At 43.5% G+C, this 12332-nt stretch overlaps 1 protein-coding gene across 1 annotated transcript; it reads right to left on the bottom strand.

The window, feature by feature from the left end:
• Positions 1-5723: 5723 nt before the first annotated feature.
• msx1a (muscle segment homeobox 1a) lies at positions 5724-7836 on the bottom strand. The gene is made up of 2 exons (XM_026346974.2): positions 7305-7836; positions 5724-7124 (listed from the first exon to the last, which is right to left on the bottom strand). Exons 1-2 carry the CDS (start codon positions 7735-7737, stop codon positions 6706-6708), a joined length of 852 nt encoding a protein of 283 aa, XP_026202759.1. The 5' UTR covers positions 7738-7836; the 3' UTR covers positions 5724-6705.
• Between the last annotated feature and the right edge of the window lie 4496 nt (positions 7837-12332).

Genomic DNA, 12332 nt, shown 5'->3' with positions numbered 1-12332 from the left:
TTTCATGTACTTGCTCCTTTTATTCTCTGAAGTGATATCCAGGATTTCTGCCAGATGATCCTGGAAAACGGATTAAATCGAGACAGAGCACTCTGGACCGTGTCCACGCTTTGATTCAGCTGGCTCTCACAGTGGACAAATACAAATCAATTGTTTGCTACTGTCTTGAAAATGGGGCTGATGAACTGTTAGTGTACCAGGTGACTTTACACAAACTACATCCTCACTAAATGAAGTATTGTAAAATTATCATATTGTGAAATGTGTATTTCATTTTGGAGTGATGTTTACCTTTAAATATGTCGCAAAAGTAGGCTTGGTATCTCTTATTATCTCTTTTTATTTCTTGCTTTTTGCCTACGGTGACAGTATTCCATCATCTCAGGGTAAGACTTTTATCTGATATATATGCTGTAGTTTAATACAGTTACTTGAAACGGCAACATAAAAGTTATATTTAGTATTTTTCACTAAACTGAAACATGTAACATTGGGTATTAGTCTTTTGTGGTTTAACAAATCTGAAACAAATATGTTTTTAAACAGGACGCTTCTTAGACACTCCAGGTGTAACTGTTATTGTTGTTTTACATACCTACTTTTCTTCATTGTTCCATTTAACTGGTGAAGTGTAAGGTGTGTAAATAAAAAGCTAACTTTAGTGTGAAATGAAACTAGATTTAGGCTTGCCACTGACTCAAGCTTTGTTGCTTTCCTCTAATTGCAGATCCAACATTTTAGTAAAGTAAGAACTAATGTCATATATCAACTTTATACATAGTGCAGTGATACGAATTAAAAATATAAATAAAATCAGCATTTGTTGTTGCCAGCACCTGATCCCTGATCCCCTCACTACAGTTGAGCACAGGTTTTTTGAGGACCCGGCTTACAGATTGTTGCACATCTTGCTGAACTTGCCACAGGTTTTTTTGTTTCCTCATGTAGCCTGATCGCAGACCTTTACTTCAGCATGACGTTGGGAACACAGCTCTGTAAGGACCATAATAGCTTATGCAGGACTTCTTCTTCTTGACCCTTAACGTACGCTGGAGCAGTTGTTTTATTGCAGGATGACATTTGGTCTGTTTTAAGTCTGCTTTAAAAGAGAATTCCACGTGCAGAGGCTTAGGCGCTTTGACTGGATGTGATACTCATCTGACAAGTGACACTGAAGATACAATGAAAGGAATTTTACAATATTCATTTTTACGTTTGTAATTTTTGCCTGTTGTCAATGAACAAAATGTTTTGGGCACATTACTCTCAAAACTTGATGCACCCTCAACAGGAGTTCATTAATCACATTTGAAATGTCACTGTGGCATTTAAATATGACAAATAACCATTTAGCTGCTTCAGTTTCTTGTTCTTAGTATTGTGCAAGCTGACACACCCCTGTGAACCACTGGGCCACTGCTTGTCCTACAATAAAAAGGGAAAATATCTTCAGCGAAAAGTAAAAACTGCTGAGTTCAACTGCTTTAAGTTGTCTTGGTAGTTGTTGAGGTGTCAGCTACAGGTCAGGAGCATCAGTCACCTCTGAATTACTGATGAAGCGACTTCCTGCACCTCGTCTCCACTGTGGTTGATCGCTGGTCGCGTTGTCCTTTATGGCCACAAGGTGGTGCTGGTTGTTATAGTCCCTCATTGCCTCGTCAAGTGACCCTGAGACCTATTTAAATGGCCTCTGTCTCTCCGAGCTGATTATTAGTTTAATATAATAACAGAGTGTCAGGGTTAAACTGAGCTTTACTCCCACAGGATCAGCATGAGCGCAATTCTCTTCTGAGCTTTAAAAACTAGTTTCCTAGTTTTTAGCTTGATAACAGGGATGAAGACATTTGGGAAATTAGTCGAATTAACGCGAATTGTCAGTCTGACAGAGCTCTAGACTGAATGCACAGTAATAAGATGTTTACTCACAGCACAGTAGAAAAATCTCATGTCCTGAATTTGTTTCTGATCCTGCAGCACAGACTGATCCGTGTGCAATCATTTCACACTCCTCAGTTTAGGTTTGCTTTGGCTCGTGCTGCAATAAGCATGTTCGCCTCTTGTGCCAGATATCCCTTCTCCACCGTCAGGCCCTGAACCCCCTCAGTGCTAATTAACCAACCCAACAAAAAGCGAGCTGTCAGCAGCATGTGGCTCGTTAAGAGATCAAGCCGCGGTGCGCGTATAAAGCTTCATTGCTGCGCGTATTGATCGTCATCATGTGTAGGAGGCGGAGAGCGGGTTGTTTTCTATCATTAAGGCAAAACGAGAACAGAACATTGAAACCGCAGGAGGTCTGGTCATTTACCAATCCGAGGTCCTGTGACACTGCACCAAAAAGGCCAAACGCTGCACAATAAAACACAGCAACCTGGATACGGGGGTGACAGTGATCATCCTCTTCTTTGCTGAAAAACTAAAAACTAAAAACGTGGAGGCTAAAGGACAGAGCAGAAACCACTTTACATTAATGCAGCCTGCCATCCGGTTGTGTTTATGGGGGTTTCAGGCAATTTTCCATCACATTTAGCTCTTTTATTGCATCTTAAAAAGAAATGTTGCCTCATTAGTCCGCATAAGAAAATGTTTCCCCTTAATTTCCAATAAGTGATTGGCGCACACACACTCTCTCACTCGCTTTAAGGTGCTCAACCCCAAACCTTCACATGATAGACCCTCCTGTCAACAGTAAATGTACCTTATAAAAGCTCTGTTGTTCCACTCATTTGCACACTGAAGGGCCACCGGAGGACCTGCTGTGGCAGAATGGGTAAATAGAGACAGTTCATCAAACAATAACTATTTCTGTTTACATCTATGTTTGATTCTGATGTCAACATTTCATCCAATACAGAGGAACCAGGTGGTCACAGTGTGGCCGTGAACGCAGCTCAAGCACAAACAAGAACCACATCACCGCCCTCTCGTGGACACAGCAAACTGAGAGAGATCATTAATAAATCAAACTCACACTCAGTGATGGGACTTCTTAACCTCCAAACATCCCGATCATACACAGCTGGGTCTGTTTCATCATGTGTTCCTGAGTCCACCTCCAGGTACCGGCCTACAGGGGCCCTGCTGCATTCATGTACATCTTCCCTTTAACATCGACTTTTACTGTGTGACCGTCTCCACATGCGTCATGCTGATGTTTCATTTTTAACTTTGCTTTAATATTTCTATAAATTCCCTGTATGAGAACATCTGGTTTTCTACGGAGGAGTTTTTATAGATCTTTTTTTTTTTTGGAAACTGCAGCCGCAAGAAATTGGTGATGATGGCTGACTTTGCTGTAACTGAACCTTGATTTATAACTTTCATGTCGCATTATTAATACTGTAGTATTTAGCCTGGAGCATGCGGTTGGGAGCGGCTCGACTCCCACTGTATTATAGGATACAGCGTGTTTAAGTTCATACAGTGTTATATGGGCCTAGTAAACTTTTTTTTTTTTTCATGTGTCCACAGGACCCCCGGTCTTCTCTCATTAATATTAAAGCTAAGATGTTATAAAAAACAAATTTATATAATATCTAATTTAAAAAGAAATCAAATTTCCATAGGCAGACTTCAACCATGCTTCAAAAAAAGATCTCAGCCATGAGAAAACACAGCCAGTTCTCGTGTTTCGTTCAGGATGGACACTTTGAACAGGAGATGATGGTGTGGTGTATAACACACACACAGTGAAAATAACTTGGCACCTCAAATCTGTATGGATTTTGGCTTCACAGAGGTGTATGGTCAGATGTAAAATGGTAATAGACATTTTTAGTGATTTATAAAACAAGGAAAAAATGTCGAGAAACGTTTATTTACCATAAAAGTCTATTAAAATTTTAAACGAGAGTCAGAAATTCATCTAAACGGCAACCTCCTTATTATAACACGCGAATTATTCAAGTCATAATTAAAAAATAAAGAAGTAAAATATGGTTATTATATGTTAATATGGTATTTTTTGTGGCACAAAAAGCGTTTTTATTTATTAATTAGTTTTAATTGTGGTGCATTCACTGACTCACATTTCTCATCAGCATCTTGGTGGAGTTGCGCCGCGTGTTGGAAGAGGTGACTTCTCTCTGATATCAGCTGCTTTACTGGACACTATTAAAGATAAAGAAAGACAAGCGTGTGTCACGGTTGGCTTTATAATAACCCACTTGAATTAACAAGAACCCACCTCTGGAGCAAAAAAGGACTTGTTTAATGCTCATTTCTCCGGAGCCCCAGGCCACTTCTCACCCATCTTCTTCTGTCGGGGATCAAGGGGTTTGACTACACAGTCAAACAGCCTCCTGTGATCTTTTGGGGCGATATAAACAAGTGAGTTTTGTTGTCTGTTTAGCTCCTGGCGAGATAGAGAGCGGGCGACAAAGGAAAGAAAGAGTTAGTAAAAGAAAGGACGGATCCCCTTCGGCTCTTTTGTGTCAAGTTTCTCTTCTTTTCACGCAGCGCGCTGATCCGTGTGATTTCAACGCATTGTCGGGGATTATGTATTAATTCATGCCTCACGGATAAAATGAGCGTCAGAGCAAAACACACCAAATAAATAACAGACAAAAAGAAAAAAGAAAACGTGGCAATTAACGCTCTGAAATTAACTTATGCTGTCGTGCGCAATATTGGGGCACAAAGTGGAATGGGAACCCGATTCTTGAAACATTTCTGTGCATGTGTGTGTGTGTGTGTGTGTGTGTCTGACAGTAAATGGTGTGGTGTGTTCAGGACAGCAGCTTGTCAGCGCAGAGGAGAAGTGTTGCCCGTCCCAGTCCCCCGTTGACATTTTAGGAATGATAAAAGTTCCGCCTTGCCTGGAGCTACAGCCTCGCTGGAGCCGGCCTCCGTCTGCGGCAGATTGTCTTTGCTCATTACAGCAATTATTTTACTCCAATTTAACCCCTGCCTGAAAAGCAGGGAGGGCTGAGAGAAAGCCTGTAAACACACACACACACACACACACACACTATCTGATCCCTGTTTTGTCATTTAAGTCTCATCTCCACGTTCAAATCTGTTCTTTTCTGTGCTCCATTCAAGTGATAGCTTCATATGTGGGTCCTGACACCACGTCTCCAACATAATAAGGTGTCAACTGGCTCATTTTACACCCTAAACGCTCCATAATGACACTCTGGTGGATTGTTTACAAGCAGTTTTTTTGCCCAGAAAGGCAGTCTCCAATATTTATCGTTGTATTTTGAAGTCAGCACAACTGGTCGTCCTCCTCATCTCCACCCTCCACCACCCCCCCTTGTACACCTCTGGCGCCAACAAAATCTAGGTTGCTCATTTCAGAGCAATAGGCAACAGCTGTAGCAATACATTCCTCCAAATGACATGTAACTAGTTTCAATTCAGCCGCTCTGCAGCAAAGAAGTGCACAGAAGGCGCAAAAGACAAGCTAGATATAAGTGGACAGCAAGTTGTCATAAATTATAATCCACAGTCTATAATTAAACCATGCTGTCTTGAAGCTAATCTATATTTTATTTTTCTCTGTGACTGATAATACCTATTTCTTGTTTTTTGTTTGCAGCACTCACAACAGGCCCAAACATCATGCGTAAAATAAATTCTAAATACATTATGTTTCCAGTTTGTCAACGTCCTTTAAGCACAAGTCACTTCAATCTCTGCTTTGTAAAAGAAAAATGAAATAGGCCTAGTCCCATTCTGGTGCAGCGGGCACCATGCAAGCGTCAATCAAAACGAACAAGGTCTTCATGAAAAAGAATAAACAATTTATTAAGTTATGTCACAAATATATTCATAATATAAATGGGAATATTCTTCAAATATACATTATTTTACAGTACACATATCCCTTGCGAAGGGAATCATTCAAAACAACAGACAGTGCTGTTATAAAAACAAATGCTGTGGTTCTGCAGGTTCACAAAGAGCATTCATTGGCACTGGACTCAGTAACCCGCTGTAGTTACGCATTGATATGGATGCAAAAGAAACAAAACAAAAAAAAAAAAAAAAAAAAGAGTTGAAAAAACAAAAAAAAAAAGTATGGTTCTCGCCGTGTGACAGCTCACAAATGCAATGAAAGCCCAACCTAAGTGTGTTGAGAGCTGCACAGTAGTGTCTTTCTTACTTATTTAAAAAAAAAAGAGCTGGTAAAATGACCTTTTAGCTGGCTGCTGGGGGCTTTCTCTGACACACTGTGGCACGCAGCCTGCAGTCCATACCTGACTGTCCATTTGAGATAATATCACAGGGCCTTACAGGTACTAAGTTGTTCTCTCCCTCTACACAGCAAAAAAAAAAAAAAAAAAAAAAAAAAGGTCAATCTCAGTCATTTAGTCTCACACTCGTTATTTTTCTATGTTCAACACATTCTTGTTTTGCATTGTCACAAAGTCCACTGACAAAAACAGAATTAAGACTCGAGATTAAATGACTAATAAAACAGGCTTTTTCTTTTTCTTTTTCTTTTTCTTTTTTTTTTTTTTTTGCAGTGTGTGAACCCTCTGGCGAGGTCATGAGAAGTGTTTAAACTTCACTCTCCTCAGTAGGAGCTCTGTGAGGAGGCGAGATGTGACGCTGAGCTCACCGCCAGCGCGCCTCTGTTTTCACTACGGTATCAGCTCACCTGTCCAAAGAGCTCTCTCTCTCTTGCATGTGGCCCTCAGAAGGTAGTCTCAACCCACCGTGTCCCACTGCACGTGTCCATCATCATCTCTGCTTTTCTTGTCAAGCGAGGTGGTACATGCTGTATCCGACGTGAGCGGCGTACAGTCCCACGGGGGAAACCGGCAGCGAGTGCCTCTGGAACGGGTGCGACCCTGCGTAAGACGCGGGGACGTGCGCACCGAGGGGAAAGGAAATGCCGAAAGCTGGGGGCAGCATGGGCTTAGCTGCCATTTTCAGTTTTTCAAGTTCTGCCTCCTGCAGCCGCTTGGCTTTGGCTCTCCTGTTCTGAAACCAGATTTTGACCTGGGTCTCCGTCAAGTTGAGGGAACTGGAGAACTCTGCGCGCTCGGCGATGGAAAGGTACTGCTTCTGTCGGAACTTCCTCTCCAGAGCCAGCAACTGAGAAGTGGTGAAGGGGGTCCTGGGCTTTCTGTTAGTCTTGTGTTTCCTCAGGGGACAGGCAGGAGGACTCAACCGTCCTGTAGGAAGACAAAACACTGTTATTTAAAATCCTTCGACTGCGGCGCACAGTGTCAAATCAAGAGCGGACGGATTCTGTCAGCAAAACGTTTTCAAATGGAAAACACGCTATAAAAAAACATCCTAACATTACAACTACATGTGATTTACTTTAATAAACATCACAACATTCAACTTACTTGGAGGTGTAGGGGAAAAACGAGGACTCTGTATCCATGAAGTTCTGTCTTTACTGTCCGGGCTCTCGGGTTTAATCAACACGTCTTCTGGCATGTTCATAATGTCGCCTACTGAGAAGGAGGAACTCATGGGTAAAGCAGGAACTGAAGTATCCAAACTACCGAAGGAGCCAACCCGTGCGCCTTTTCCCAGCGCTTGGGACGTCCCGGCCACGCACGGAGCATTCGGGGACGGAACCTCTCTGCTGGGTTTCCTATCAGCCATCAGTGCTTCGACGCTGAAGGGGAGAATAGCAACTTTGGGCTTCCCGGTCTCCTCTGCGGGGCTCAGACTGGTCTGCATGTCGCCTCTGTTGACGAGGGCCGAGCGGGGAGGAAGGTCTTCAGCTTTCAAAGCAGCGGTCAAAGCTGACATGGCGATCGATGGGGCCATACAGGTCCGACTGGCACCGGCGGCGAAGTGAGTTGAGTCTTGTGGGTATCGTGGAAAAAAGTTACAAACCCCGTTGCTGCAGTGCGCCCTAGGGTGACGGTATCCTCATGTTTATGTGACCAAATTGAAGTGCAGGCTGTAATAAGGCAGGAGTGGAGAGAGAGGCGGCCAATCAGCGGTGAGGTGGGCTGGACCCTGTGAGACAAGGGGGGGGGAACAGTGGGAAAGTTAACAATCATTTTTTACAACCAACCCCAGATAAACATAAATACAACAAACTCTTAATGAGCCATGGTTTCATCAAGACTAAATCCCACAAAACAGCATTGTAGCCAAAAGCACACCCTATAATTACCCTCCTATTAATTTATTGACATTTCATAATTGTAGTCATAGGCATGCGTCTTGTTTCTATTATTACTCTCCATGTTTACACCATCTCTGATCCATTTTCTGTCCAAACATTTGCACAGGGTTTCCTCAAACCGACCCACAACACGACTTTTGTCCATGTGGCCCTCGAACATTACACAACAACAGTTTACTGCTCCTCTTAATGTCACGAACCTCTCGCAGTGCGCTGTTTATTGATGGCTGCGGGGCTCTAATCAGATTGAAACACACGGGCCCTCCAAGTTATTTAGGGGTAATTATCGAGCTTGAAGGGAGGGATCACCAGGATTCCCCCCCCCCCCCCCCCTCTTTCTCTTTGACTGCATCCATTAAAGTCAGAAATGATGTGGAGTTGAGGGCGAAGAGGGAGGAGGCAGCGTGGAGCCAAGACGAGATTTGACCCAGAACTGTCATTGATTTACCTGCCTGTGCCTCGTGTGCCTTGTCATTATGTGCAGCTCCTATACACAAACGTGGGACTCTTCCTATTATTGTCTCTGCTTCACCCGGTGCGCGCACAGCTCGCACACTCGGGTCCCCCGTTAAAATCGCTGCTGCTGCGATAAACACAGTAATTAAAACAGTCTTCACAAATCTCACAGATAAGAAAACCCAGATTACCTTCTGCGGTTAAAGTCAGTTCTCAGGCCCGGCGTCTGCGTCGCTAATTGCCAGGCATAAACAATCTGTCACGATTTGTCAGTGTCTCTAATGGGCAGACAAGTTATGTTGTTTTTAGGCGCCAGCAGCGGCCGGATCAAAGCGCACCACTTTTTAGGGAGACTATTGAAAAGGTTGAACCCGCACCGAGAGCGCAGCACCGCCTCCTCCTCTGTACCCGCCCTAGCCCAGGGACACTGAGCCATTCAGCCTGAAAAATTAGCTTTTTCTCAGCCGATCGCACGCCATTTCCATCTATTATAGTCGGTGTAGTAGCAGGCTCCTCAGGAGAAAAGGTCAGCGCCCACTAGTTACTTTCACACAGACAAGGATTCCTCGGCGCAAGTGTTTCCCAAGACACACACTGGACCACAGAACCCAGTCTGGGAAGATGTTTGGTAGTGAAGACGGAGGTAATCCATAATCCACATCCACAGTGCTGTAACTTTAGGAAGGGAAATAAGACCGACGTCCCTCTCCAGGAAACGCAGAGCTACCGCGAAGCCCCTCTGGAAGCAAAGGCCGATAAAGTGGAAACTTTATGTGACGTGGCCTTCAGCCAGAATAGTTCAAATATTAATGGGTAAACAGCTCCGTGCGCTGGAACAATGCAATTAACATTCAAGGTGACACCGTGATTTACGGAGAGACGGGTAGTGCGCAGCACAGATGATATGATAAGGTGAATAATTGGCTATTGGCTGAGGGTGGTCATTCATAACCATAGAGAAAATCTGCACGAGACACCATCTCAAGATGGGACTCGTAGGGGAAGTGCAATAACTAAATGAAATGATGGGAGTTATGTTTAAATGATTGAAGTAATAAATCTGTAAACGTTATTCTTGAACAACAATTAGGCCTCCAGTGATTTCCGGCTGACACTTTATATTTAAATGGCACCCACGGGTGTTTCCTAAATGCTGTCTTGCATCGCAGATAGCCTGGTTCCACTTGGTTTATAGGTTAAAAACTTAACACACAAGCCTTAATTTATCATTTCCTCAGCAGCACATCCTGTGTGTGTGTGTGTGTGTGTGTGTGTATGTGTGTGTGTGCGCGCGCGCAGGTAGCAGGCTCCATGTGCAGCTGCAATGTGTTTGGAAACACTTAAAGTCTCAAACCTGGAACGAGTGGCATTGCTCCGAAGGCTTTGAAGTCAGCGGAGTCTCCGCGGGCTCCCGCGTCCGTCTGAAGTCCTCTCTGCTTGGGGCTCAAACACTCAAACCCGTTCACCAACATCAACTCGTTAAACGAGTCTGCGTAAACACAAATATGCGCACATGTGACGGATTAACGCGCGCGCTGCTTGGCACAGTTTGACAAAGCTCAGGCTGCTAATTTTTCCAGTATTGTTATCCTACTTTTTTAAAGACACTCCTAAAACATGAAACATATTCGGAACTGTCCAAACACTGCACATGTGTGACTGCGTTGTCATCCACATTGAATCTCCACCATGTTGGACACCAGTGTTTTCAGATATGATCATAGTGGCAGTATAGTTTCTGAAATGATGAGCACCCCCCCCCCCCTACAAATAACGGTCTCTGCCTCCCACTGCTTTACTCTCTCACCTCTCACCATCATTTGATTTATTGTCATCTCCACTCAAACTGGTTTCAGCGAACCTCCATAAGTTGATAGCGGGCCTCGGTGCTTGGAGGACTCATGACAAGAGCATGTTTGCCTTGTGAACAGAAGGACAGCGGTGACGGAAAACAATGTTGGTGGCAATTAGCATCCCAAACACTGGCTTTTTAAGAAGACTGATACACCATGGAGAAGACGATTACCATACCGTTTTATTTAAATCCCGAGGCAACAAATGAGGGCTGCGCAGAGATACAAAACAACTGTAAGGCTCGCAGGGCCTTTATTTCACTTTATAAACTATCTTTGATTCCCTCTCAGGAGGCTGGGACTCCACACAAAGGCCCATTGTTGCCTCCTCTGAAAGTTGTCTTAACCCTTTTCATGCGGGGTCTGTTAATTTAGACTGTAAAGACATAAAAGGCAGTGCGGATGTCAAAAAGCCATTTTCAGGCTAAATATTTGCACTTGGTGCAGGTCGAAATGACTTTCTTCAAGGGGACAGTGACTCCGCACATGTGAGTAGCCTATAACTCCTAAATCATAGTCACACTCTTCATTTATGGGGGTACGTTGCGCCTTCATGGCGCATTTCAGGTCAGTAATGACGACGTTAGTCGGAGCTGTTATCTCGGAGAAACTCTGTTTTGTGATCAGCATTTTAGTGATTTTAAGTTAATTCGATGGCGACTTTATGATGCACCTCAGAGAGATGAAAGAGACAGCCGCGGTCCAACCCAAGGTCTCCATAATTATACATAATGTATCCTATTTCAGAGCAATTAGCGCAGTCAGGCGGATCGGGGGCACTTTGCTGCCAGTAAGTAACAATGCCTCACGGTCATTTAAGCTTCAAGAGTCTGCGGCTCACAGGTCCGCCTGCAGACCAGCGGTTCAGTCGATTTGGCAGGTGTATGTGTCCAAAGTCCAAAAGTCACAGCCTCGATTTCTGCAGCCTGAAATGTCCCGTTGATCCCACCACAAAATTTATACTTGGATTTTTTTTAAATTTTCATATGACTCGACATTTAAAAGCTGCAGTTTGGCCACAGAGTGCATGTCAAGAAGATATTAATGAATTCATTATTTTAATAAATGTGAAAAATAGGTAAAGAAAAAACAAATAATCAGACAAAAACATTTCTTATGAAGTAGACATCCTGTCATGCATGAATATAAAGTTTGTTAGATTAATATAGATGAACCTTCAGTTTTATTTATAGTTTTTTTTTTTATATTTTTTCAGCAGTTGAGTTGAGCCTGAAGCAGCTCTCTGTAAAGTCATCCCAGCCCTTTTAGAGCAGCAGGAAAACAGCAGCTCGGGGAGAAATAGACTCCAAATGTGAGGACGCGCAGGATGACGACGATAAACACGTTAGTAGCTTCGGCGCTTAAACGATTTCGAGCGACTGGTGGAAACAAGAAGAAGAAATAAATGAGAAGCGCTGGAAATGATGAAGTCTCCGAGTCAAACAGATCCTCCGCTTAGTGAACTCTATTCCCCATTCATCTCCCTCACCTTCCCCCGGCTGACAGGCAGGATGAATGTGTCCCACGGTGATGATGATAAAAAAAAAAAACTACAAAAAACAAAACAAAAAAAAAATAACCCAAAACGTTTCAACTCGGTTGTCACCAGCCCAGTGGGGGGGGGGGAGGTGTGTGTGTGTGTGTTTGTGGGGGGGCACATTGTTGAACATTTGCCTGACGTTGTCACAAAATCACTCGGGAATGATGCACGATGGTTTAAGATTGTCTGTCACATTTCGATATCCCAGCACTCAAACACACATGACGGTGGAGAATCATGTTGTCTAATGCCCCCTTCTCCCCTTTTGTTTTGCAGGATAGCCCAGATCAAAGTGCGTATTTCAGTTTAGTTCACTTCTCGACACGTCTACAGGTTGTAAATCAGCTCCGGTGCCGCGCTCTGATTGGCTGAGCTGCGA

The sequence above is a fragment of the Anabas testudineus genome, chromosome 5 (assembly GCF_900324465.2).
Source record: "Anabas testudineus chromosome 5, fAnaTes1.2, whole genome shotgun sequence".
Classification (NCBI taxonomy): domain Eukaryota; kingdom Metazoa; phylum Chordata; class Actinopteri; order Anabantiformes; family Anabantidae; genus Anabas; species Anabas testudineus.
This window is presented reverse-complemented; position numbering and strand designations above follow the sequence as displayed.

Bases quoted from the DNA above. Each gene is read 5' to 3' on its own strand.
- msx1a (XM_026346974.2), bottom strand. From the start codon at position 7,737: ATGGCCCCATCGATCGCCATGTCAGCTTTGACCGCTGCTTTGAAAGCT. The intron at 7,125-7,304 runs GTAAGTTGAATG...GTCTTCCTACAG, and splicing joins TTTTTCCCCTACACCTCCAA to GACGGTTGAGTCCTCCTGCC.